General features: G+C 44.3%; 3 protein-coding genes across 6 annotated transcripts in view; 2 read left to right on the top strand and 1 right to left on the bottom strand.

Moving 5' to 3' along the window:
- Positions 1 to 6,905, top strand: part of rtn1a (reticulon 1a) — a 19,168-nt gene extending 12,263 nt beyond the window's left edge. For 2 of the 3 annotated variants that reach the window (XM_031847018.1, XM_031847019.1), the window contains 6 exons: positions 4,105 to 4,312; positions 4,403 to 4,541; positions 4,791 to 4,860; positions 5,183 to 5,229; positions 5,312 to 5,370; positions 6,052 to 6,905. In XM_031847018.1, coding sequence (XP_031702878.1) covers positions 4,105 to 4,312; positions 4,403 to 4,541; positions 4,791 to 4,860; positions 5,183 to 5,229; positions 5,312 to 5,370; positions 6,052 to 6,094 — 566 coding nt within the window. In that variant the 3' untranslated portion in view covers positions 6,095 to 6,905. Of the gene's footprint in view, positions 1 to 2,271; positions 2,335 to 4,104; positions 4,313 to 4,402; positions 4,542 to 4,790; positions 4,861 to 5,182; positions 5,230 to 5,311; positions 5,371 to 6,051 lie in introns of those variants that run through there. The other variant, XM_031847020.1, reaches the window with a different exon arrangement.
- Positions 6,906 to 7,135: 230 nt separating this feature from the next.
- On the bottom strand, positions 7,136 to 25,966 carry tdrd9 (tudor domain containing 9). The gene is made up of 35 exons (XM_031847017.1): positions 25,729 to 25,966; positions 20,817 to 20,899; positions 20,632 to 20,696; positions 19,905 to 20,126; positions 18,395 to 18,517; positions 18,138 to 18,218; positions 17,893 to 18,057; positions 17,713 to 17,816; positions 17,520 to 17,639; positions 17,266 to 17,350; positions 17,131 to 17,188; positions 16,940 to 17,044; positions 16,754 to 16,851; positions 16,523 to 16,654; positions 15,562 to 15,724; positions 15,320 to 15,383; positions 14,099 to 14,162; positions 13,971 to 14,015; positions 13,555 to 13,608; positions 13,087 to 13,203; positions 12,840 to 12,947; positions 12,203 to 12,303; positions 11,908 to 12,078; positions 11,188 to 11,299; positions 10,845 to 11,060; positions 10,475 to 10,564; positions 10,125 to 10,382; positions 9,508 to 9,675; positions 9,070 to 9,140; positions 8,880 to 8,989; positions 8,510 to 8,606; positions 8,279 to 8,417; positions 7,881 to 7,999; positions 7,723 to 7,795; positions 7,136 to 7,603 (listed from the first exon to the last, which is right to left on the bottom strand). Exons 1-35 carry the CDS (start codon positions 25,854 to 25,856, stop codon positions 7,505 to 7,507), a joined length of 4,008 nt encoding a protein of 1,335 aa, XP_031702877.1. The 5' UTR covers positions 25,857 to 25,966; the 3' UTR covers positions 7,136 to 7,504.
- Positions 21,714 to 24,377, top strand: rd3l (RD3 like). Of its 2 annotated transcripts, XM_031847022.1 has the most exons (3): positions 21,714 to 21,853; positions 22,678 to 23,019; positions 23,621 to 24,377. In XM_031847022.1, exons 2-3 carry the CDS (start codon positions 22,697 to 22,699, stop codon positions 23,982 to 23,984), a joined length of 687 nt encoding a protein of 228 aa, XP_031702882.1. In that variant the 5' UTR covers positions 21,714 to 21,853; positions 22,678 to 22,696; the 3' UTR covers positions 23,985 to 24,377. The 2 variants fall into 2 exon arrangements, with proteins under 2 accessions (XP_031702882.1, XP_031702883.1); XM_031847023.1 differs by lacking the exon at positions 21,714 to 21,853 and having other exon boundaries at positions 22,650 to 23,019.
- Positions 25,967 to 26,081: the final 115 nt, after the last annotated feature.

Raw genomic sequence — 26,081 nt, 5'->3', positions numbered from 1 at the left:
GGGGGGGGGGGGGGGGGGGGGGGGGGGGGCATTGACAGTCTCCATGGTAACCAGGGCACACCCATCCACGATTGCATCAGCCTCTCATCTCCTCGGCTGCCATGGTACCTTGCAGAGACCGGGCCGGAGAAGAGCGTCCTCTGTCTGTCTGTTTCCGTAGCATGGAGGGCTCGTAGAAGGGGCCAACAGACAAAATGGCGTCCCCCTTCCTCCTCACTGGGGGTTTATTATCGGCCATTATTTTAGGTTCAGCTCACAATAGCAGTGTGAATGCACTGGTCTGCTTTAAGTATCCCAGCAGAGACCACGGCAGTCACTGTGAATGTGCTGCTTTGTACAAGTAACCTTGATGAAAAGCCCCATTTCATTATTCTACTGAGTCACTATCATCTATTTTGGCCTGTGTAACATAATATCCTCCCTGTCCACAACAGCAGGAGCATTAAGTCGATACAGTCAGCACAGCAAAGATGACATTCAGCACATTATTTTCTGCAGATGAATCTTTGCACATCACCTCACAGCTATAGGCAATTTTAAGTTTAGTCATTCTCATTGCACAGTACTGACTCACTGCTGCCAACATACTCGAGAATAATCAAACAATGATGCAGACGTATCCAAAATTGAGTCACACAGGACTCAAGATGACAACAGCCAGGTTTTCTAAAGCTCCAAACATATACCCGCTCCTGTGAATGCTTGATTAGTGTCTCTAATGGCATTTAGTGGTGTCTACAACTTTGAGCATTTAGGAAAATTATTAGATTTTTATGTGGCAAAAGATTGTCTTTGACAATTAAACTTTGGGATAGAAAGGATTTCAGATCTTCTGACATAACTTGGCGACTTACTCACTGCTAGAGATCTAGATGCATGCATACATCTATATAGAGAGAAAGGTATGAGAGAATAATCACATTTTGGAAATACATTAAAGGGGGTTTGGGTTAGTGCTGTTTTGGTGAACTGGCCCTGTTTGTTCATTTCTGTTGGACAAGCTGTGTGTTTGCTGAGATATCTGTCCACACTAGTTACATAATTTGCTACAGCTAGTGACTCATACTTTCTATTTTATTTCTTTCAACAGAACTATCACTGATAATAGATTTGACGTTCATCATCCTCATAACTGAAGTTGTACGTCTGTTGGCAGCAGAAGTGTGCTCACTCTGGCTGATGGCTTGTTTGAGGCCATCAGGACGTCTTTAGTGAGTTAATGAGGTCAGGCTAAACTAGTTCCACGACAGAAGGGGGGGGGGGGATCATATTATTGTCACTGGTGTTAGTCATTTGCTTTGGTTTTGCTGGGTGTGTGTGTTTAACGTCGGAGGCAAGAATCAAACAGAGCTCATCATTTGTACTTCCTCTGTACTCGGGTTCAGCATCCTGCATGTCTGACGTTTAACTGACAGTCTTTGCTTCTGTCAAACTAGCTGGTGCCTTAATACGATTATCACATTTTAATAAAATGTAAACAATTGAAATGTCACCCAATCTGTCATCTAGTTTGAACTAGTCACACCACACAAATGAGCATTTCTATCCTTTCAATCAGTTACATTACAAATTCAGATTTTTACTAATCAGATCTTAATAAATTAATCTTTAAGCCCTTTTATACACAGTGTATTAAGTGTGAAGGCTTAGTATGAAACCTTCCATTGTCTTCTCGTGCTCCACCAGAAAGGGAGAGGCTGTCTTCATGTGTCGGGGTGTAGAGACTCGACATGTGCTGCTGAGTCCCCACATTCAGAGCCAGAGTCTCTCTCTCTCTTCCAATTGCGGCCCCTCCCTTCCTTCCTTCCTCCCTCCCTCCATCTCTCAGAGAGCGCTGGAGAGAAAATGGAGCACGGTAACTATGGTAACTGCATCATGCAGGTGCTCAGTAGATCCTTTAGTGTAATCTGGCTGCAGTCTGTGCGGTTTATTAGCATGCAATGTTACGCTAGTTGTCGTTATCTTTAATTTAAGTCACACGAACAGTAAAAAGGCCTCTGGGTTAATTTTCCTTTTTGATTCAGTCTTTTATTTTAGTCACTGCTGCTGGGTCTTTGTCACATAAAAGACAGAGCATGAAAGAGCTCACAGACAGAGAGAGAGTCTGTGTGTGTGTGTGCTGGATTGCAATGTGATTCTCTAGAAACCGCACCCCATAGACACCCCTCCTCCCACCCTCCCTGCCTTAGTCCCCCTGCACTGATTGGCTGGTGTGGCTGTGGCCCCTCCCCTCCTGTGCAGGGGGGGGGGGGGGGGGACTCCCCCTCCAGTGCTCTCCTTTTGTCCGTGGATAAAGCAGCTGCCTCTTTCCCTGTGCAGCCATGGGACCCGCAGGTCAGTACATGCTTCTACTGCACTAGCTACAGCTTTCTGTCTGCAGGCAGCACATCACAAGGCACCTGTCTCTGTTGCCGGTCAACACCCGTCTCTCCGTCTGTCGTTGATGTGTCTGTGTTGTTTTAATGCTGCTGTGTGTGCTACCTGTGTGTTTTGTATGTGAGCATCTCCACGCAAATCAGTAGCCACAGGGACAGTTTGTGAGTGGTGGCAGCAACAATAGCTCCTGTGGGGAGTGGTGCATGGACAGCAGCTATAGGGCACATGGATTGTGTTCTCACGGTTTCTGAATGAGTAGTGTCTTTGATTTGATGGAGGGGGTGCCGGGGCAGATGGGTACTGTAAGTCCCTCTTGGTTCAGACAGAATATGCATGTTGTTTTACAGTACAGGAGGTATAGGAGTGTGGGTAGCAGAGATTCACTTGGTCACGGCTGTTCTTCTGTCACACGGGTTTAGCCTGCCTTTCTGGCATCCACAGATGCCTTTTTTAGTGGAGAGTAAAGATGGCCGTCATCACTATGCTGCTCACAGCTCCACAGCTAAAATTAGAGCAGGCAGGCATACAGCTCAGAGAGAAAAGAGTAAGACCCCCCCCCCCAGAGACCTCTGCCACGATTCTCTCATCTCCCCAGGCACAAAAGTTCACATTAACGTACCGGTGCTGCTTTGCCTCCCGGTGTGACGTGAAGGACGTCCAGGTGTCTGTACCAACAAACGAAAGGCAAAACCCCGGTAGTGCCGTTTAGACGTGCAGCAGTCGAGGCAGCTGGTTCAGCAGAGGTGAAACGAGCAGCCGACAGTTCTCATGGAAACAGGCCTGTGTTTCCACCCGACACAGACGACTGCCAGAGGAGGACCGTGTCGGCTGTAATGGTACACTGGGCTAATCCTCAGTTATCACTTCTCCCTCTCATCTTTGCTAGTGGCTTTGTATTACAGGCCCCACCGCCCAAAGAACAGAGGAAAAGAAAACGTTAGAATAAAAAGGAAAACTGGTGCAGCAAAATGCACAAGCAGGGCATGCTGTATATTTCAAGTTTGTTCCTGTACGAGTGACGCGGTTCGGAGGAACCGCGGCGTTTCACTGCATTAATGGCACCGCATTGTTATCCTTCATCGCCGACTACAGATCTGCTGGTCTGGCCAGGTCACATTGAACCGTTATCTGTGAACTGCTGATAGTGCTTCTATTTCTGCTACTGGCTCCGCTGAGCTGTACTGTAGGTCAATAATTAATTGTGCCGGTGCAGGTGTACGTTCGGTGTAAGACGGTTCCTCTGCCGGCTGCATGTGTGTTTGCATACGTATGAGACCAGACCAGATGCCGCTGACCAGAAGTACACGTCAGATAAACATGAAGTCACATAGGTCCGGACTGTCGCAACACGGGCACTTTGCTCGACAGGTGAGAGTCAGGTATTATCTCCTCCAAAGGTCGTGCTATATATATAGGAGGAAAGAAACTGAACTTGCAAACCATCCCTCAAGACACCTTAACGCCACCTTACAGCTTCCACAGCTAACTCTTACTTAATGAAAAGCTAGGTTAGGAAGCTGGATTAAAAACGGGATCACGTGACAGCGGAAGATCTCTTGAGGACGTTGGGTTGTGAGCGGCTTCCAGATATTTGACCCAAATGTGTGGTGTGTAGCGCGCAGCAGCCCGATCCACTTTGAAACGGATACGTCTGAGAGAGCAGGCGGTCAGGTCGTGCCGGTTGTGGGTCCTAACTCCGTTTGTCCTTGTTATGTCCTTCCCTTCCAGCGATCGACCTGCTCTACTGGAGGAATGTGAAGCAGTCGGGGGCCGTGTTCAGCAGCGTGCTTCTGCTTCTCTTCTCGCTGACCCAGTTCAGCGTGGTCAGTGTCGGAGCCTATTTAGCCCTCGCTGCCCTCTCTGCCACCGTCAGCTTCAGGATCTACAAGTCTGTGCTGCAGGCTGTGCAGAAGACCGATGACGGACACCCTTTCAAGTGAGTAGAATTAAGCCTTGTTCAATAATGGATTTCATGAAAAGCGTCTGTAGCTTTTACTAACTGAAAGGTCTACGTTTCTCTTACCAGAGCCTACTTGGAGATTGAAATCGCTCTATCCCAGGACCAGATTAGCAAATATGCCGACAAAATCCTACTGTACACCAACACCTGCATGAAGGAGCTCCGCAGGCTGTTCCTCGTACAAGACCTGGTCGACTCCTTGAAGGTTTGCCTCAAACTCGCTTGGTTTGCCTTTTAGCATCGCTAGCAAGCGGTGGCGATATCTGCGAGTAACTTTAAACTGCATCACTGTCAGGTACGGTGTAAGATCGGCTCTGCTTCTCGGGGCCACCGGTGGGGCTCCTTGACTCATGAAACTAAGAACTCAGACACCAGAACAATCTGGTCGTACACGTATAGACTGTCAGACGTGCAGGTTACGGTGATTAAAACATGTCATGTCTGTGTGTTTCAGTTTGCTGTTTTGATGTGGCTGCTGACCTACGTGGGCGCTCTCTTCAACGGCCTGACACTGCTCATCCTAGGTGAGGTCATTCCGACTCAAACTTCCAAGCGTGTTGTTGACTCGCACACACTCTCTTTGCCTTATCTGTGTCAGAAGTTCAACAGTCTTCAGAAGCTTGATGAACAGAGTACATGTAACAAAGTTATATTGTATCGTATGTATGAATGAGAAGTACAGCACGTCCCTTAAGACTTTGCCAGAACCAAATTAATTTGTTGGACATGTGTACTTCACTGTCCAACGTGTACATTATCTGTTTACTTTTCCAGTTTACCTTAGATAAGTGTTGGCTGCTGACACAAGCGTCAGAATTAACCATGACTCTCTCCATGCCTCTACAGCTGTGGTCTCCATGTTCAGCATGCCTGTGGTCTACGAGAAACATCAGGTAGGAATTTGAGCATCACGATACGTAAAGTTTACAGAATGTTGTCTGGTATTTACACGCGTCACTTTCCTTTTGTTTTCAGGCACAGATTGATCAGTATGTGGGACTAATACGGACCCAAGTCAACTCTGTGGTGGGGAAGTGAGTGTTTGCCATTCAGACCTTATTTGTTCAAAGTTCACTCGCGATATAAAAAGCAAATGTAGCTGCAAGCACCACGTTTCAGCACCCTGTTCAGATACAGTAAGGAGCCTTCTGGGGCAAACAACATGAGCAGCACTCGATGTACCTTCATTAGAGCCACTGATGTGCCCTTGTGCAAGGCACTTAAACCCCTTACTCCTCTGCTCAGTGGCCTGCAGATAAGACTGCAGTTGTACTGGGCAGCGTCCAGGTATTTGTGTGTTGCTGAAAAGAGCAATTGTGCTCAGCAAATCTTCCAATTTGCAACCTTCATTCATGTTATCAATTAAGAATCTAATCTGTTTTAAGATTAATAAAATAACATGTTGCACAGGGTGAATAGTGGATCAGCTGTTCAACTGACTTGCCGACACACATTAGCTCCGTGTTAACCCAGAGCATTCAAACAGTGAAGTCTAAAGGGTTAATTGATGCCAAAATGTCTGCCTGCAGTTCTTTTGGGACTGACTGCTATCTATTTGCCAATTATAGTAAAACCTGACGGTCAGTTCTGTGGACTGCCATAAAAAGAGAAAGAACAAAAACATTGGGTTTAAGATGAAGTATAATAAGCACAACTTGAGCTGGAGTAAATACCTTGTTGGACACGTGGTACTAACGGTTGTTTTCTCTGTACAGGATCCAAGCAAAGATCCCCGGGGCCAAGAGGAAGGAGGAGTAGAGCAGTCTGTCTCACCGTGAAGCTGACAGTCCGGTCCAGCTCAGGCAGGCAGCTCGATCACTGTTGAAGAGCCTGGTCGTCATCTGTGGGGCATCGTGCAACGTCATCTTGGTGTTCTCTCAAAGCATCCACTGGAGAAACCGTCACCCTGTCTATAGCAGTCTAAACACTAACACACAGTCACACATGCATAATCCTGTTTCTAGGTAGACGAGTACATAACTAGAAAACAAAAGAAGAAACTGACTTTTTTTTGTGTTGCTTATCATAAAAGTGCATGAAGTCGAGCCTTGGGTAAATATTTGATATCTTTTGTGCGGTTTTTAAAGTCACGCTACATTTCTGCTTCGCAGTGCTGACCACAAACTACGGTTTGGCACAAAACAGCAAAACGCCCACAGACATGCTCTGCTGGTGATGTTAAATACCGCTTCATGTCTCCGAGTTAGCCGGCAGGGCTTCCCTCAGTATATGTCCATATATATAAATAGCAAAAATGATTTCCTTTTGGTGTTTCCGAGCACAACATAATTTAACGATATGCGTCTTAGATGTGGTAATTGTAGGGTTTTTGCTTTTGTATAACCATAAGGAACAATACACACACTCGTGTTTAAGGTACTGTTGTACATCTACTATGAAGACAAGGAGTATCTGGTGATATTTAGCTTGTTTGAATAACTGTCCAACTTTGTACTATGTTCAGCTATACTCTGTAGTTCTTTAGACCCTGGACTCTTTATCTATTTGCACTTACACTATGTATTTAATTACAAGAACAAGAAAAATAAATGTACCTTGATGTATAACATCTCCTCAGCCACTTTACTGACAACTTCAAGTGAGTGAAGAGGTGTGTGTGCGTGTGTTTGCGTGCGTGCGTGCGACACCAAAGCTAAATTTGACGTGTTAACACTTGATGGGAGAGCTGGAATGATGAGCTAAAAATACAAGCCAACCAATTCTGGTACAGACGCACCTCTCCTCTCGTAGTAGTTTAGTTAGAGAGAGAGTGTGTGTGTGTATATTTAACTTGACTCTCGGGTCACAATGACACTTTGTTTGAATGAAGACTGATTGACAAGCCTCATCTGTTGCCAACAACTATTTTTAATGTCCCACTGCTGAAGCGCTGTTACACAGAGCTGTACAGCGTGATTCTCATCAATGAACTTTTACATTTCTTATTAGCAGCAACATATTTAAACGGAATAACGACTCCAGCGGCAGCTGCAAACAATAAAGTAAGGAGTGAGGATATTGCTGTACTGTTGAATGCTACAGACCCATTTGAACTTAAAAAGTATACTCCTCTAAACATAAATAAATAAAAAATTAAGCAATCAAAACTGCTTATAGAACATTACAATCTGTTCCAATTGAACACAAATGCAAGAAGCACGGCTGATTTTAGCAGTTGAGGAGGGTGACGGGATGCAGCTGGAAGAGAACGCCTCTGGCCCTTCCTTCACTCGGCTCTACAACATCCATCCTCAGAGCAGGATCCACCTGCATCATCAAGACACAAACACGCATTGCTCAAATGTGCTCAAAAAGCATGCATCAGGGCTGACGATCAAATAAAAAGTCATCATTTTTTAATGCAGGATTTCTATCATGGACCGTACCTGGTTCCATTTCTCAGTTTTCTCGTAGTACACTTGAGTATCAGCTTCCCTTGGCGGTGACTTGGTGAAAAGCCTGCATTGCATAATATAGACAGATCTATAACTCCATACACACTGATTGAACTTCTTGCTGATTTGTGTGGGTGTACGTATGTGACCTGGTGAGGCGGTCCCTGCAGTCGTCCTGCAGTCGGCTTATCCTCTCGCGCCCCAGATGCAGCGTCCCATTGGGCCCTTCACACACCAGACGGTTTATAGCCCCTCGCAGGGCGTTTATCTAAAAAAGAAACAAAACACAGAACTCATCAGTAATACACATACGAGAACGCTTTATCGTGTAATATAGGCATTAAGGTATCATAGAGTAGATTGGTGGTATTTAATAGACAAGAATCAGTTGCACACCAGTACCAATACTACAAGGTACAATATGATCTGTAGTATATATTACTGCTATTATACTACAGTTTTAGATATGTATTATAGTCGAAATACTGACGATAACAAAAACCATACTGCAAAATCTTATTTAGATTCCAAAAAGTAACACTTTTACCTCAATTATGTCTTCTACGTCAACTTTGACGTCAAAGGTGAGTTCGATGTCATGCTCGGGGAGGATGCCCTGCTGTGTTTGACTGTTCCAGCCCAAGCCACAGAGGGCGCCAGTGTAGCACGTCCTCGCTTCATTGGTGCTACAAAAACATGGGCGGGGAATATTAACATGGGTGTTTGGATTATACTGTTTTTAAAAAGGTGTGCAGTTATAAGTGTGTGTCTGACTTACCGTAACTCCATGATGGGGGTGAAGAGCATGGTTAGAAGTGCAGGCAGTCCAGGGATGTCTGGCATGATGGAGGTGTCTTTCAGTAGAATACGGTCCCCTGCAACACAACCACACATTTAAAGCGGCTATAGTTGATGTTGACATTTAGAAGGCCACTAAAGGTTCGGCAACCACTGAACAAAAGGGCATGTTTTCACATTCAGCCGACACGGAGACATACAGACATTATGTTCACCAGCTAGTCGCTAACTTTGTCTGTATGCCGTCTGGTGCTGGGCAGGTAGTATCCAGTGTGTGTGGAACGAACCTGGAGCATGTGCAGTCAGACACTAATGGCTATGTACTTAGGAGGAGATGCTGTGTCTGGTACCTGTGGAGTTGACTGACACACTCCCAGCCACCAGCATCCTCTGATGTTTGTTTTGAGGGTTTTCATTCAGGGCCAAGGAGTTGATGCTGGATCTCTCGATACACACTGTCCTGCAGGAGGACACACACAAGCAATGAGCCTCATTCATAACCTGGATGTTAATTTGGCCGTTGTGTACGTAACTGCTTACTTGTAGGAGGTCTTGTTGGTCAAGGTGTGGAAGTTGACCTTATAAGGACTGTATGGTCCATGCAGAGGAACCTGTGGTGTTAGAAGGAAGGCTGCAGTCAGACATCACGTGACTTCATGTCATCATTGTTCTGCTCATCAGACAGGATGGGTGTGGCTTTGAATGAACTCAACACATGAACTGAAATGGCTCCATCTCATGGACAAACAGAGAGCGACAGACAGTGCAGAGGTGATGACATCATCAACCCCACAATATCAGCATCTCAGACATTTAGACTCTGTGTCCTATTTTAAATCCCTCCTCTCTTTATTGATTGTAATTATTTGTTTTTAATTCCTGCTACTGTTTTTCTTTAAAGCACTTTGTAATAATGTTCTTGAAAATATTTCAGTCCAGATATGATATGAATATTCTGTAAACTGGAGGGCATCTTGCCTTCGTCTTGGATTGGGACTGGCGGCTTTTGGAAAAGTGGGCGAGTAGGTCGTCAACGAGCTGCTTCTCCTCTTTCTTGCGTTCTTTCCAGGAGCTGCTGGCAGCGTTGGAGACATATGTACCGCTTTCCATGTCCTTGTACAGGGACATCAGAGATTCATGGTTTTGCTGCAAGTGCACAAAAAAAAAAAGACGTCTATATTGAGAAGGGCGCATGTCATTTTAATGGATCTTTATGAATCTGGGCCCGCAGGATTGAGATAATTCAGTTAAGATTTGTCTCAACACAACAATGCTAAATTCATTCTCCACCCTACACACGTTTCAAGTCCAATGCGCTGTAGGTTTGGTTAATGTCTGTGGATGTTGTGATGCCGTATATGAGTCATTAAAACTTTGAGGTGCACTGTAACTGATGTTAATCCAGGCTGACCACAGCCACTGCTCTTCCTCTGAAGAGGAGAATAACAAGCTCGCAAGGGGCAAGTCGTTGACACTAAAAGGACATATTTAGGTTAAGTATTGCTATCAGTATGTTATGATTGATTGATTTCTATATTGCACACTGCCTAATACAGTTCATGTGGGACAACCTGAGCTCCCAAATGGTGAGTTACCTTGGAATCTAAGCTCTCTTCGGTCTTCACAGCATGTTCGCCTTCCACCATAATGTCCAACACACTGGTGTTGGTCGTCTCTGTGTTGCTGAGCAGCTGCACACGAGTGACACCATGGAGGATTGAGTACAGCGACACGATGAGTGAATGGCCCTTCACAAGTGTCATGAACCGATCGCGGGCTTGGCTGCTCCACTGGTTCCCTAGGATGATAGACTTGGCTGACGGATGCATTCCAATAACTTGGAACTCCTCCGCCTGAGACCATGAGCAGAGTGTTTGTGTGCTACTGTTAGTTCACAGGTTGGACAGATGAACAGATACGTGTGCCATCATTCTCTGACCACTACCTGGAATGGGTGAGACAGGAAGTCAGACGGGAGCTCCCTGAGGCTGCTGCAGGAGACAACCGCGGTGTTGCCGAAGTCCAAGAAGACCACCTGCAGGATAACAACATATCTTACACTCTGGTACATGAAGTTACACCAGCAACTGCTATCATATACTGCTGTTAAGAATGATTTAAAGACTAACACTGAGGTCAGTTTTAAACTTTTGAGCCTGAATACCTGGAGACAATGGTATGTCTGTGAAATGTTTTGTCTGCATGAGTACAAAACACAGACACATGTCCACAGTAGAGAAGCAAAGGAGATTCGTAATGAGAAAAATTGAATGGGTGCGACATCTTGAGAGCTGCAGCTTGTGAGCAATATTCACCTCCACCGTATTGCCACGCATGTGCAGGATCTTGGCGCGGTAGTACATGTTCTGCTCGTTGATCTCAGAGTAAGGAGCCAGACACAGTAGGTTGGGGTAGAGCGACACGGTTACAGGGTGCAGCGTACAGGAGTTTATCTCCGCTGTCAGATGGCGCTGCTTCTCCAAGCTGGCTTCGTCTCCTCGGAAGCCCCAGAAATGGCCGACCTCCACCACCTGACGCAGAGATCAGAGTCAAGAGAGGACACAACCACTCAGGATTCAAACATTAATGAAAAACCCAACACCTAGACATCTCTTTTGAAATTGACCCGTTTGACCAAGTTAAATGTAAAGGACTGACCTCTGTGATGTTGACCACAAACAAGAGGTTGGGGGGTAGCTTGTCTGGGTCAATCACCTTGCTCACCAGGCCCACTGGGCTGACAGACTGGCTCTGGAAGTCGACATTCACCCTGCACAGCAACAGCACGTAGAGAACCCAACTTGAATGTTTTTTCAGTATTTAAACAGAGCCTCTGTGTGTTGCTAACATATAGGAGTACTTCGGCAGGGTGGATGCTTGAATCCAGTGGAGCATTAAAAAAATGATGCTAAATAACAAGAAGCACAACGTCAAATCAATTTCAGGGTAATCACAACATGCCAACATTTGTAAACTTTTAGGCGGGTGGAATTATCACTGTTAAAGCCAAAGCCAGAAGTGAGAATAGTTGATGAATTGTATTATTGTTGGATAGCTAATAATGTGCAAAGTCACCCCATCTCCTACCCAGAGGGAGGTAGGAAGAAGCTGGTGCTGGCTCAGCCTGAAACCTCCCCTCTCTGACTCCAAGTGATAGCTGGAGTCATGCAGAGCGTGAACATGTCAGATTATATTAAGGCTCAGTGCAGGGGCACTGACCAATGCAGCCTGTGGTGCAGAGGGTTCCACTTTCCAAAAAGACAGTTAGGGTGGGACACTTCAGGCCCCAAAAGTCGGACACAGTTGAATATTCTTCCTCCTATGACATTTTTTTGCATGCAGAAAGAAGGTCACCATGATGTGTAAAGAGTGCCATACCGTGAATATTTCAAGCTAGTAATGTGTTTACACCCAGGAAAGGATTGTATCTGCTCGATGGGGAAGACAGTCAGGTCCATAGGAGCCTGATGCTGTGCCAGGAGGAGGGCGAGAGACACCTCAGGCACCACCCCCGCATCGTGGGTTGTCCTGTAGAACTCCACATATGCTCTGAGAAAACACACACACACACACACACAGTCAGACAATTATGAGTATGCACATTTCAATGTTGTTTAAATAAAATGGAGCAGATTTTAAAAAGTTGATGATGTGCAACAGTGGCTTTCACTACCTGGAGCTCTCAAAGGAAATGGCTTTGACCTGTCCACACAGACGGAACAGAGACTGCAGCTGCTTGTAGTACAGGAATGGGTATGGAGGGAGGTTCCTCAGCTGAAAACAACACGTGGTCTGGTGTTATTTTACAATATCCCTGCATCCTACGTAATGGGGCGAACAGACGAAAGCCAGACTCAGCCCATAAGGGTTTCGATGATCATTACACTCCGGAAAAGTGCCAATAAAGATGATATGATTTTGAATAGTAATCAATTCTTGGCTCTCAACTGGGGATGCAACTATCTGGCTTTTTCAGTCCCAAGCTTGGGCTTTGGTTATCAGCTGATACCGAGTATTGATCCGATGCTAGTGTTTAACTAAAACAGCTGTATTCCTCATCACTGTGTGGAAGTGACTGTGATCATTCTTTTATGGAAAAGGCCACATCAGGCTTGATTTAAACATTGCTTTCCTAACTTTGTCAAACAAAATATAACTAATAAAAACATCAATTCAAATTTACTGGATGGTTATTTATTACTAAAATAATAAAGCGTACACCAGCAACTTGGTAACTTTTCACAAATACCAGATCCAGCTTTTTGAGTCAGGATTGGCCCAATATTAGATATCAGTACCGCCCGTCGTACCATCACTGTTGTTCTGGGGTTATAGCCACTCAACTCCCTGATGGCCAGGTCTTCATCTATGTCTCCCTGGACAAAGTAGTTGGGGTAGTGGGCACCAGCAATGACCACCTAAGACAGAGAGAGGTGCAACCTAAAACAGACTGGTATTTAGGCTCGTCTATTCAGTAACTGAATATATTATTAGTAGCGACGACTGGATCTGAAGTGTATAGCTTAATGTACACAACGTGCAGCACTGGGCTCTAACCTGAAGAAGGAACTTCTGCCTGTGTGCGCTGGTGTAATCCAAGGAGGGGATGCTCTCCGGCACATGCATGTTGAACTGGGACACACGCTTCTTCAGGTCCTCGTACAGCTCTGCAACCTGGACGGGGAGTTACTTCTGAGCCATCATATTTTACAGCTCAAATTCAAAATATTATCTCTTTAAAACAAGACATGTTTAACAGTCGACTGTGCACCAAGAGGCTATGATCATTAACTAGCTACAATCTGGAATGGAACTTAAAGGCCAAGTTTAAACACTGTCAATACTACCCACCCGCTCCTCTGCTAGTGACAGCATTATAAAGATTACATGAAGTTTCATTGTTGGTAACACGACTAAAAACAAGATGCCTGTTGTTCACTGTTAGACTAGGACGGGTGATGACAGACATCCTGTGATGTGGCTTGATGAACTCATGTGACCCAGCTCTCGGCTCCATCTCTGTACCTCCCTGATCCTCTTGATCTGAATGAAGTTCTCTTTTCCCCAGTCCAACTCATCCTAAGAGAAGAAAGCAGCAACGGTAAACATTTCTTACACTTCAAGAAATAATTACACAAGAGAAGAGAGTGCTGCACCGACTCTTAATGCCCAAACAAAAAGCTTTTGTGAATAGTTTAAATGTTAAGATAGGCAGAGACACTTTTCTCCAACTGAGGTGAAATTGAATAAACCATCTATTCTCCCTTTGCAACTGCTCTGTGAGCTATAGCGTACTAAATGCAGTTCAAACAGGGGTGGCTCTGTACAGCAACAGTAGCAGACTATTCTTATTTTCAACACTTAAAAAAAGAAAATCAGTTTTGTTTAAATAAATGTGCGAGTGTTTCAGTGAGCTCAGGTTTGGTTGATGTTTCCGTCACCTTTGGGTGTCTCAGCTGTCCTTTCTTTCTGGATAGGTGCCATGCCTGACAGTAAAAGACAATAGGGAAGGGTTTTAAAAACAACAGCCATCAGGAAAATATGTAAATCCATTGGAGCGTTACATTACCTTGAAGGCGTTGACAAAACCTATGGAATCACTTGGTGTGCCACGGGCAAAGGCCAGCTTGCTCCTGGAATGATAAATATTATTCAGTGCACAAAGAAAAAGTGTACGATACACAGATCCAACATCTGTGTCTGCGTGTATTCTGATGAAAATGTGTTGCAGGTGGACTGAAGAAAGGGCCTGTGTCCATATGGTGCGAGCCTTTTTTGGGAGGCTGCTCCGAATAGGAGCTTTTCAGAAAGACGCTGGTGGTCACTGTAGAAAATGGAGAAGCTTGTTTTTGCCGAGTCTGTCTGTCCTGAGCTTTACATGTCAGACAGACACAATCCTAACAAAGACCGAGGAAGCCCATTTGTGGGAGCAGATCGGGCCGGGCGGACACTGAATGGTGCTGGTGCGTGTTGTGCTTTTATCGCCGGTTACATCCTCATCAATACAAAGCATAAGGGCAAGCAGCCTCCGGTTGGAGCTCATGGGGAAAAAAACAACGCGATACAAATAGCTAGAAGCCCAAATAGATGATAAAGAGCAGAGAGGCGCTGCTAGTCTATCATATAACAGTGGATTGATATCGGATATGCTATGACAGAGACTTTAAAAAGATCTATAAATACTTTCTCACACACTTTCTGCTCTTTATTTATTTTTTCGTCAGTGTTTTGTATGTCCACAGAGATGCATTGTCCATCCATCCATTAGCTTATCCTGTTCAGGGTAGCTGGAGCCGATCCCAGCTGAAGGCAGGGTACACCATGGACAGGTAGCCAGACTATCGCTCATTCCCGCTCACATTCACACCTACGGGCAATTTAGAGTCATCAATTAACTTAAGCTGCATGTCTTTGGACTGTGGGAACCCACGCATGTTCTGGCCAACATGGCCAACGTGCAAACTCCACACAGGCCTGTATAGCCCCGGAATCAAACCTGCGACGACTTTTACTTCCTGCTGTGAGGCGACAGTGCTAGCAACCACACCACCGTGCGGCCCACGAGATGGTATTGTGTTTTGACTAAACGTCTGTTTTGAACTGCAAGACAAATCATTATCCACAAAACACTGTGACGGCACTTAAGCTGGAAAAGTAGGCTAATAGTCAAATCGATAGGTCTGGACATCATGGAGCAGGTTACATGACAACATAATGTCCAAAACATCTTGATCTACACTGATCTACACTGACAGCCTGTGAATCAGTGCAGCAGCTGGGGGTGACTCACCTGTGGCCAGCAAGCTGCTGCATGGATGGTATGGCAAAGAAACTCTTCAGAGAGTGCGAGGCAGCTGAGGATGAGAGAAATTCTTACTGTCGCCCACAAAAAACACATCACATCAATATTTATAGTGATGGTTGTGTACATAAACACATTTTCAAGAGTGCTGTCATGACAGATTGATTTGTTGTGAACACGTGCATATGCAGTGACTGAGGTCCATTGCGGTCGCATAATGACAGACTGACCTATGATGAGGCACTCGTCCAGGCAGCCAAAGATGTGGCCCAGGACGATCATCTTCCCCAGGCACACGTTGACGGGTAGGTGGGCCAGCACTCGGCCCAGGAACGTCAGCTCGCCGTCGTCACTGTGACCCCTGCCATCACTTTTGGCAGACAGTGCACCCATCTACAAAATGAAACATCCAGCTAGTATCAAGACAATAGCCTTTATATCGCCAATCAGCTCCTAAACCTTTCCTCACAACAACAGTTTGACATCAAATATTCAAGGATTTAGACATAAATGAGTGATACTTACATACGTTTCCCCTTGGCTATTTACCCGTTAGTTTTATGAATTCATTGGAACACTGACTGATACACACTTCATGGTTGTATATGTCTGAGATCAGACGCTGTCTGTCTGAGGACGCCGTTTCTAAATCCTCAGGACTAAAGCTGGCTGGGTTTTTACGGACGAGGATCTTTAGTGTCTGAGAATATCAGACTAGATTCAGTAACATCTTTTAAAATGACCTCCAAAAATTGTAAAAAATTGTGACATATTACAACTTGTATCTGTCTATTTATACTTGGTCTTGTTGTCTGTATTCACATTTCCTGGTTATATAATTTGTTGTGCTATCACTGCGGTGTTTTTCACTTTGACCACACGGTCCTGGAATGCCTTTGGAGAGCACTTTGAAACTTGGTTTTGAAAGATTGTATAAAAGAAAAAAAAGGTAACCAGAGTTATCATTCACATATTTCACTTCACCTTCCACACACAAACATACATGACACAACACTGCCCTTCATCACCCTTACCTAACAGACTCATGCTGAGAACTCCTGGTGTAACACTCAGTGACAGATCTGTGTGGTCAGCTGCCAGCCCAAATACAGCATTAAAGCCTCATACTTGACTCGACATTAAGGGCTCTCTTAGGGAAGAATCATCAATCTATATACTGTACTTATTTACTTCTTTGAGTTGGAGCACTGTCCTCACTATGTCACTAAGGTTGGGGGGTGAGAGGGCCGTGGAAAGGATAGAGCGGGGGTCTCCCATATCCAGCAGCTTAACCTTCAGCAGGATGGTGGCCAGCGGGGCAAGCTGAGAGGAAGGCAAACAGAAGGTTGTCCTATTAGGGTCAAAGCAGCGTTTAAAAAAAAAAAGAGAAAGAAATCTCTTGGCAAGTGGACATTCTCTTACCAGCATCTCGGGGATCATGTAGTCTCGGATGTCATTCCTCCAGAACTCTTTGGTAACAAGGCGGTAACAGTAGCCCTTAGAAACCCGACCTGCCCTTCCTGACAGAGAGGGGAGATGAGTGCAGAAGGACAGAAGTGAGCAGAGGCTTACACTTCGGAGGTAAAGTTCTGCTCTAAACTATTGTACCGCGACGCTGGTTGCAGTTGGTTTTGGATGCCCAGGTGAGACGCAGAGACTGATAATTGGTATCTCGATCACAGACCATGTGACGGGCGAGGCAGAAATCAATCACTGTGAAGAAAAAAGCACCAATATAGTTACGATTTTAAAATACTGTCTTATAAACCATAGAGGAAGGGAATAGATAAAAAACTAACCATATTTGACGTCTGGAACAGTCACCGAACTCTCAGCGATGTTGGTGGAAAGGATGACCTGTTAAGATGAGGAGACCGTTGGTACAGCAGCTACTAGGAACACACTTGAGACAGAATAAGATAAATGCTATTCACCTTCCTGTATCCGGGGACAGGGAACAGAAACACACCATTCTGTTCCTCCAGAGTCACAGAGGAGTGGAGAGGATAAACCTGCAATCTGAACAGCAGCAGCACATTCAGTAACGGTAAACATTCAACACAAGTAAAAAGTAACCGGTGAACAAGCCCTTTGAATTACACAAAACTGACTTGTCTTATATGACAAAGAATAAATAGGTATTAACTACAGGGTACGATTCAACAAAGAGATCATCTCAAAAACTCACCTTTTGTTGACCAGCTTGGCCAAGGCCTCCTGCATGTAGTTTATCTCGTTTATACCAGGAAGGAAAACCAGCACACTGCCCCGCTCTGAGAAAGTCATGCCACCGTCTGTTTCTGCTTTGCTGCTCAAACAAAAACACACATGATCATTACTTTGTTAAAGCAGTCAAGTGTGCTGAAATACGAAGGCCTCACCTGGAATCTTTGCCCTCCAGCTCATCAAAGCTCTGGATGAGACTGATGGCGACATTGTACATCTCCACTGAAATGCGAGGGTCATCTAGATGAAGCAGCTCAGTCTGATACAGACACACACACAACATTCACACATTAGCTATTTGGCTTCAGCACAGAAAACATTTCCCATCTCATTACCCTGCTTGTAAACGGTGTTTGGAGGTCATCCAGGTAAAACTCCTCAATGGCATACGGTGTCCCCTCCACTTCAAACACATAGGCAGGGATCATTTTGCCATGAAATGGGGTGCCGAAGTACTCGGCAAACTGTTTGGTGTCAATGGTGGCTGACATGAGGATGATCTGAAAGCACACAGGTCCTGTGAAAGTCCAACTGATGCAAAAGGAGAACAGAAGAGGGATTTTACTTGATCTTGAATTACCTTGACATAACACGAGTTGGAGTGAAGAAGTTTTTTCAAAACCAGCAGGAGAAAGTCCATGTCCTCCGTACGCTCATGAACCTTGGGCAAAGGCAAAGTACACTTACACTTACTCTAACTAAATAAAATGATAAACTTATATTAAACACAGTGTAACATGAGGGAACTGCATTTTTTTTTACCATAAAGCAAAATTTACAAAACAACAAACAGAAGCCGGGCTAACAGAGAAAATCCTCTGCCTCATGTTTATGCACCTCATCGACGAAAATGTGGGAGTACTCTGTGAGGGACTTCGCTGAAACCAGTTTTTGCAGCAGCACTCCTTGAGTCATGTAGATGAGCCGTGTGTGCTCAGTAGCCATCTTTTCCAGTCCAACCTGGAATACACACACGCAAAGACACACACCTCTTTTTGGCACTCTCACTGGGACATCTGACAAAGGGCAACGGCAACATCCGTTTGTTTTGTTTCTTGTTGTTTTACTCGACCAGATGATCACAATCTATGACTCCTATCATCTGAACACATCATATTAATGCACTGCCATATCAACGCTAATGTACAGCAACACTGCACATTGACTTACCGAGCAAACTACAATTTCCAAATCTTCTTTTCTTTCTTCTTTTGTTATGCGATTCCTTTACAGTAGCTTTCGGCCTTAACTTCTGCCAGTGTCTTAAAAACGAATATTTGCAAAACCAACATGACTGGTTGGTCATGGAGGAAATGACCTGGAATGAAATCCATTGCTACCCAGAGCTTGACCTCAGGGAAATACGTCTCGGTTCGCCGATTCAACTTTGAGCATAAAATAACTTTCCATGTACTGACTGCACAGCTTTCAAAGACAAACATTAGGAGAGGGAACAAAGAAAGAGCTCTCTTCTAATAATTCAAAATGTCAGATATTTCAGCCTTTTATCCACCAAAAAAAAGAGCCCTAAATATCGGCAGTGTGGGAGTATTTTGGAAATCTACAAAATGACGAGGGAGTCGTACAGGATGGATATCCAAAGAATGCTGTTGATGGACTACAAAGGGGGGGACCACTTTGAATAATTTCCAACATCTTCAAGATATCATACATCCCTTTATGCACAATTCAAGTAAAAACAACTACCAGCTAACTAGTAGCTGGACCAAAACAGTGTTAAATTGGCCGGCGGAGTAGTTCACGACTGTTTATTTCGGATATCATAATACTAACTGACTGTTAGTGGGGCTGTCGTTCCCTCTCTCTGTCTGTGGAGCCTACGTTCTGGATAGCCTATTGTCATAGAACCATTATAAAATATTTTTAAGTAGTGTAACCGTGAAAACCGTGAAACTGTGATATATTTACTCTAACAATAATCATGATATCAAAATCTCAATCGTGACATCACAGGCTCCAACTAATGGTGAAACGGATCACTCCTCACTGTTCGGCACACGCGTGAACAGTTTAACATTAAACATCACCGTGTGAAATAAAGCTTTACCGACATCGTTATCCGTCAATATTCAGTAAAATATGCGATCAGGACATCAGCATTTATGCTTTAGTCGCCATTTCTGATATAGTGTAGTGTCGGTGAGAAACTTGAATAAATAATGTTTTGCATAATGAGTGCTTAGGGTGCAAGCGGTTTTTTATACCCTTTTTAATTAAACAACAGACAAAAGAAGTGGTAGGAGCTATGAGCATATGTACAGGCTCACATATTTATCTGTAATGAACAGTTTACCTTCATCAGATTCTGTCTCAATGTTGCACTAACCTGATATCCCACCAGACTACCCAGGGTACACTTCCGCTGGGTGGCAACCCATCGGGCAACACTGGAGGCCCCAATTTTGCGTGGTTGGGTGACCACAATGTTGCACGAGGAGTTTTTCTCATTGTAGTGGTCCAGAATGTACTGTGGCACCTGGGTGGTCTTGCCACTGCCTGTGGCTCCTTGAATGATCACTACAGAGTTGTTTTCTATGAAGGAAATCAGCTGCAAAAAAGCACATATACACACACAAACATATAAAACACAAGCACAACACATGTGCACAGTTAAAAGAAAAACCGTCAACAAAAATAGAAACCCCATTTGGACATTTGTATCATATCACATTTAGAAATATATGATGACATTGTACAGCAAATGGGTGCGCTAAGCTGATTTGTAACCAGAAGTCCACACTTTATAATCTGCATAAAGAAAGTACGGCTTCAAGCTCCTGACATTTACACACACCACTCCTTATTAGACTACAGAACATTTCAGACAGGTCAGGTTAAAGTTGGCTGTTGTTCTGCAACATGAAATTACATTGACTTAATCTTGAGCAAACAGTAAAAGCTTAAGTGCACCAGAGTCCTCAGGACATAATGGTAATGTCAGTAAAACTCCTTACATGACCAAAATAGAAAGCACTACAGGAGAATGAGAGAGTACTTTCAGACCATCACGCTGCGGGGTGGAGGGCATGTGGTGTATGGATGGTGTATTTTACCTGCTCTCTGTTTTTGGTGACGGGCAAGCTGGGGGACTCGTAGTTGGCAAGTGGAGGAGCAGGACCTAAGGACACAGAATGGAATGCACAAGAAACCGGGTGAGACTGCTTTGGGCAGGAGGCAGATTCCTGTCAGTGAGTATGGTGTGGGATAAGAACAAGCCAACACAAAGTTTAATACTCACTCCCTCCACATTCTGGTGTTTTAAACCAACCTCCATCAGAGTTCACATTTTTTAGGCTGCCCTCTTCAGGAACGTCTGATTGGCTGAAACAAAATTGAAGCAACATTAAGCAGTTAATAATTTTTAAGGCTCTATTAACCAATGAATTGCAATAAAAAAAACAATTGTTCAGCTTACACCAACTAGTCTCATCTCAGAAAGCCTAACTGTCAAACTCCAAAGGAGCATTGTGGTCAAAAACATGCAATTACAGAATAAAAATGATGCATGTAGAGTAACCTGCTAAAACTACGAGGCTAAGCTTTATAGCAGCTTAAATCAAACGTTCACAATGGGTGGAAATACCAGCAGCTCTACCCACATCATTACTTGGTAATTTGTAAGTTTGCACATTTGAGTCTCTGCCTCCTGTCGTCTTTCCCTCTGGTGGACAAGGCCCACAGCACTGTGGTCGGGAGAGCATTCCCAGTTGCCTCTGCCTCGCCCTCTCTTCCAAGTGGGGGAAGGATTTTATCAGCAGGAAAAAAAACCCTGACAATACTAAGAGGAGCTGAAATGCAACACACCCACGGCTTGTGCACACATGCACTCTCGCTCTCTTCCTTTCTCTCCAATGCACACATTCCGTGCAAGCTTCAAAAGCCGCTGACCTTACAACAAAGCTGCACACTGCACAGAGGAGCGTGCGAGTGCGGTGAAAGCAGAGGTGACAGCTCTTAGTCAGTTAGCAATGTGTGACCAACTCTCTTGGAGAAAGTCAGCATGACAGGAGCAGTGGGAGGGACGATAGGGACAAGACAACAGCTATAACACAAAGAGGAAAAACGCTTCCAACAGCCAAGACATTGGAGGATTTCTGCCGATACACGAGAGCTCCTTGGATGGCGGTTGACACAAAGGGACGTAGTCGACAGCAAAGGAAGGAATGAAGTTCACATGGACTGACCCATGGAGACAAGGACCTGGAGGCTGTACTCTGTGAAAAGCTGATCCTCCTACAATATCTCACAAAAGCATCAGCGGTGCAGTTTTCACATGTAAGTACAAATCTTTCCTTTCAGTTTTCAGCAAGATGTTACTGTGATGATTTCTTCCTGCAAATGCTGGAGGACTGACAGCTGTTTAAGTACTGGAGTTAAATCGAATGAAAAGCTCTGTTTTGCAACCTTACGATGTGTGAAGTCACACAAACGGTTTGGGTTCAGTGAGGCTGACCTCTGACCCTGCAGGGGGTGTAATCCATCTGAATCCCAGGTGGACGCTGTGTTGGATCCATCAGTCTGGGGAAAAAGGCCAAATATTTACACCTGGGACATCGTCTTTCACTGAGTTTGACTTGAACTGAAGGCAATCAGAGCAGCAGGCAGGGACCAGAGGTCAGCTTGGTTATCGTTGGGTGATCATCTTTCACTGTTAACCTTAAAATGTTTATTATAATAGGACGACATAGTTATGGATAAAATGAAAATCAACATGTTCTCACTCAAAGAATTGAGGTTGCGGTATTCTCACACAATTCTCTGTGGTCTTTGAAGCCGAAATTTTGTCAGAAATAGGGGCTGGATAGATATATATCTAGATATATAGATATACATTTATTTTTTTCTCATCATCAGGAACAGGAAATAATTGATTTTGACTAATTTTGTAATCATATTTAATTTTCCAGCATTACTTTTCTCCCTCTTATGTTCTCTTCTTTAGTTTTTGCTGTATCTGCTTTTATGCAGTCCGTCACATGGTTTAATGCCATGTTGTCATTTGTAGGTGCAACCTTGAGAGAAACAGATATTGCAGCATATTCAAATGTGTTAAAACAGTGATGATGGTCCGGACCAACAAATAATTCTTATTTCTTTAGTTCTTCAGGACCGTGTGCTATGACTGCCATGCCCCTGTTCAGCTGGATGAAATGGTCCCATGAAACAAAAGTGCAGGCTCGAGAAGAAGCGGCACCTCCAAAGACCTCGGTGGTCGTGCCCAGTCGCATGTTGATCAGAGAGCTCCTGTGGCACGTGGAGGAGCGCGAGCGGTTGGTGAGGGAACTGGATCGAGAGCACAGGCTGGCCCACGGCGCCCTGGGCCTCCATTGGTTTCAAAAGTACCCCAGGTTACGGACCCTCATCCCCACATCAGAGCTACACCAGCTGGAGTTCCTGTGTGCCCAGATTCCACCCGTCCACGCAGCCACTGTGCTCTCAAGGTGCTTGGCTGCGGCCCATGCCATGCTCCTTCCTCACATTAGTATGCTGTCAACAGTGGCTAGCTGCTACTGCGTCAACACAAGGCCTGACAGCAGGCAAAGCAGAGAAGACCCAAAGGGAAAAGGGAGGCAGGGCAATCTGCCAAGAAAGCCGTTACGTGTTACTGTCACAGGGGCAGGCGATGTAGGGTGTGAACATGTGAAGGTGAAGGATGCTCCGTAAGGCTGAGTGAAGCCAGACGGCCAGGGGTTTCTACTCATCATCTCTATGTTAGCCATAATGATATAACAAACATTGTTCTACATGGTTGAGCACTGTGACCTACTTACTAATTTCCCATTAAATTCCTGGGTCACTACTATGTGCTTACATAAGCACATTATCAAAGAACATATTTAGTGAGAAATGTGTTTGTACCATTTCTAAAAGGCTGTGCTGTTGTCCTAAACATGTCATTCTTTAAACTACGAGACTCCTGGTTCAATTATACAATATTAGAAAGTGCCAATAGAAAATGTGGTACACTGACATTGTGTTGATGCAAATCCTTGCTATGTCAACAAGTGTTTGATTGACTCTATTGGTCGATTCCTTCCATAGGTTTCGTGAGGTGCTTGCCACGAACAACATTAGGCCCTGGGAGCTGGCTTCTGTCTTCAAGCAGGTGCTCAGAGACTTCTTGAGCCAAAAGGAGCACGAAGAGGAGAACTTCTCAGTGCAGGCAGCAGAGCTCCGACCAACGGACGCCTGGACCAGCTGCTACATAATGAAGCAGGGCTTCGTCACACCCACCGTCCCCAACTGTAGAGACCACCCAAGGGAGGAGATCCCAACAATCTCTGGATATGTGGATCGGGCCATGCGGCACTCCGGTTTGTTCGCAGGGTCCAACAGAGACTGGGACCTCCCAGATTACTACCCAGTTCCTCTAAGGCCCTCAGGGACGTACAGCACTACATTGTGAAAGGAAGCTCTGCTGCGGGTTTGTGTTTAACACAAGAAAGTACAGTTCGCACGTCCATATCATGGAGACAAGATGCAAAAACTTGATTATTTATATTAAGCTAGGTATCATAGCTTGTGACCAAAAATAAAAGCATGACTTTAGGCTAGGTGGACAATGTATTGAACCGTTTCATGACAATAACTAGTTAGACGCCTGCTCTTTTGGACTCTACTTAGTAGACCGACTGATTTTCTCTTTTCTAGAATAAAAACCTCAATCAGACTTTGTACAGTTGGCCATATATTACAAACATGTATTGTCAGGTGGCAAGAATGACGTCATAATGTCAACAGGATGTGAAGACATGCATGAGAAATATCCGAAAAGTTTAACCAAAGAATGACGTTCCCATCCTAGATTTTTTTTTATTTTAACAGGTTTTAAAGCCTTAAAGAGGTTAAAAAAAAGATTATGGAAAACTTTGTAAAAAAATAAAACAGTTTGTTCAGTAGATCTTTGTTGTTGTCTCCTAACGTGTTCATCATGCTGTGGCCCACAGGTTTGACACTGAGGTCATGTCCTCAGTATTGTTTTCTGTGAATTTCAGGTAACTGGGAAAATGGTAAATTTAAAAATAAAAAAATAAAATAAAAAATGAAGGGCTTTAATTGATCTAGGTGTTTTCAGACTAAATACATTTCAATTGGAGTACTTTTCCTAGCAGTAGAGAGTAGCCAGGATACAGCCCTGTAACGCTTTATATCGTGTATTCATTTTAGAGACAAGCACTAAAAACGTAGCTTTGGCAATTTAGATTGTGGGTAAACCATATGGTACAAACAATGAAAAAGACGCTGCCGTATCGACGCCTAGATGAGTGTTAATAGAGCTGATACAATGTTAGCATAGCTTAGCACCGATAGAGCCGAGCTCTATTGCGAAAACAAGTATTTTAAAAGTTATTTACTTTTCGTCTTGCGGAGATTTTTACAAATCAGCATCATTACGTAATTATTTCGGCATCCCTTTTTGTCCGTTTATTGCAGTTAAATCAGTGTGTGTGTTCATACAGCTGTAGTAATACAGCCGGCGTGTGGCTTGCTAGATAGTGAATACAGCTCGATAACATCCACAGCTATGTTATGAACCCAGACAAGAAGGATTTAGTTCCCCCGGAATATCTGGGACTTCCACAACAAGTATTTCTTCCATGGTTGATGGCGGAAATAAATGGCTTACGTGAATAACGGCTTCCAGGGCGATAAGCCACGCCCCCTCTTCTGCGCAATAACGCGGCGCGAATGACGCGATTAACGTGAACGCATCTTGACGGTATGTAACGTTAATCTACTGGCGCGAAAAATTCGTCACCGTGACACTGTAACACAAGCGAAGTGATACAGTGCATCTGCTCTTACAAAACTAGTGGCATGCATATATAATGCTGGAAGAGTTAAGACATCTTAATAAACCATTTAGCTAGTTTACCGACAGACAGTTAATTGATTTAGCGTTACCGTAACAAATGTTAGCTAAAACTCTGCACCCCCAGAGGACATCTTCAAACATTTAACTGAGCATTATGTGCAATATAGTATTTTCAACCAGTGAGTGTAGCTACGATAGAAGAAGTGATACCTGTAGCCAGGATTATTTGTCTGTTACTGGAACAGTACAATTGGGCTCAAAGGAAGCTAACTAGCATGAGGTTAGCATTTTTTAAGCTAACGTCACAGTTGACGTTGACTAACGTTTCTCTCACCTGGAGTCTTTCGACGACGCTTCATCGGACTTTCTTTCAACCGCTTTTTCTGTGAGTTTAATGTTAGCAAACGCCGTCCCCGAGGTGAACCACTTCGAAATTTGTTCTGCAGTAACCACTTTCTTCATCTTGTTGGCGTTTGAAATTCTCTCATTTTTTAGTAGTCTCTCACCTAAAAAGCTACGGGTAGCTACGAGATTGAAGCGCGTGGGTCTACTGTTGAATACCAGTTACATCGCCCCCTGGCGGTTGGACAGTGCAGTACTCGAGTAAATGTACTTCCCATCACAGCTACCACATGTATGTAGCATTTTTACAGTCCTTTTATTTGAACTGTTCAGGAAACAATACCA

The sequence above is a fragment of the Anarrhichthys ocellatus genome, unplaced genomic scaffold (assembly GCF_004355925.1).
Source record: "Anarrhichthys ocellatus isolate YVR2014 unplaced genomic scaffold, GSC_Weel_1.0 scaffold7, whole genome shotgun sequence".
NCBI lineage: Eukaryota > Metazoa > Chordata > Actinopteri > Perciformes > Anarhichadidae > Anarrhichthys > Anarrhichthys ocellatus.
Note: the sequence above shows the minus strand (reverse complement) of the source record. Positions and strands in the feature narration are given on the sequence as shown.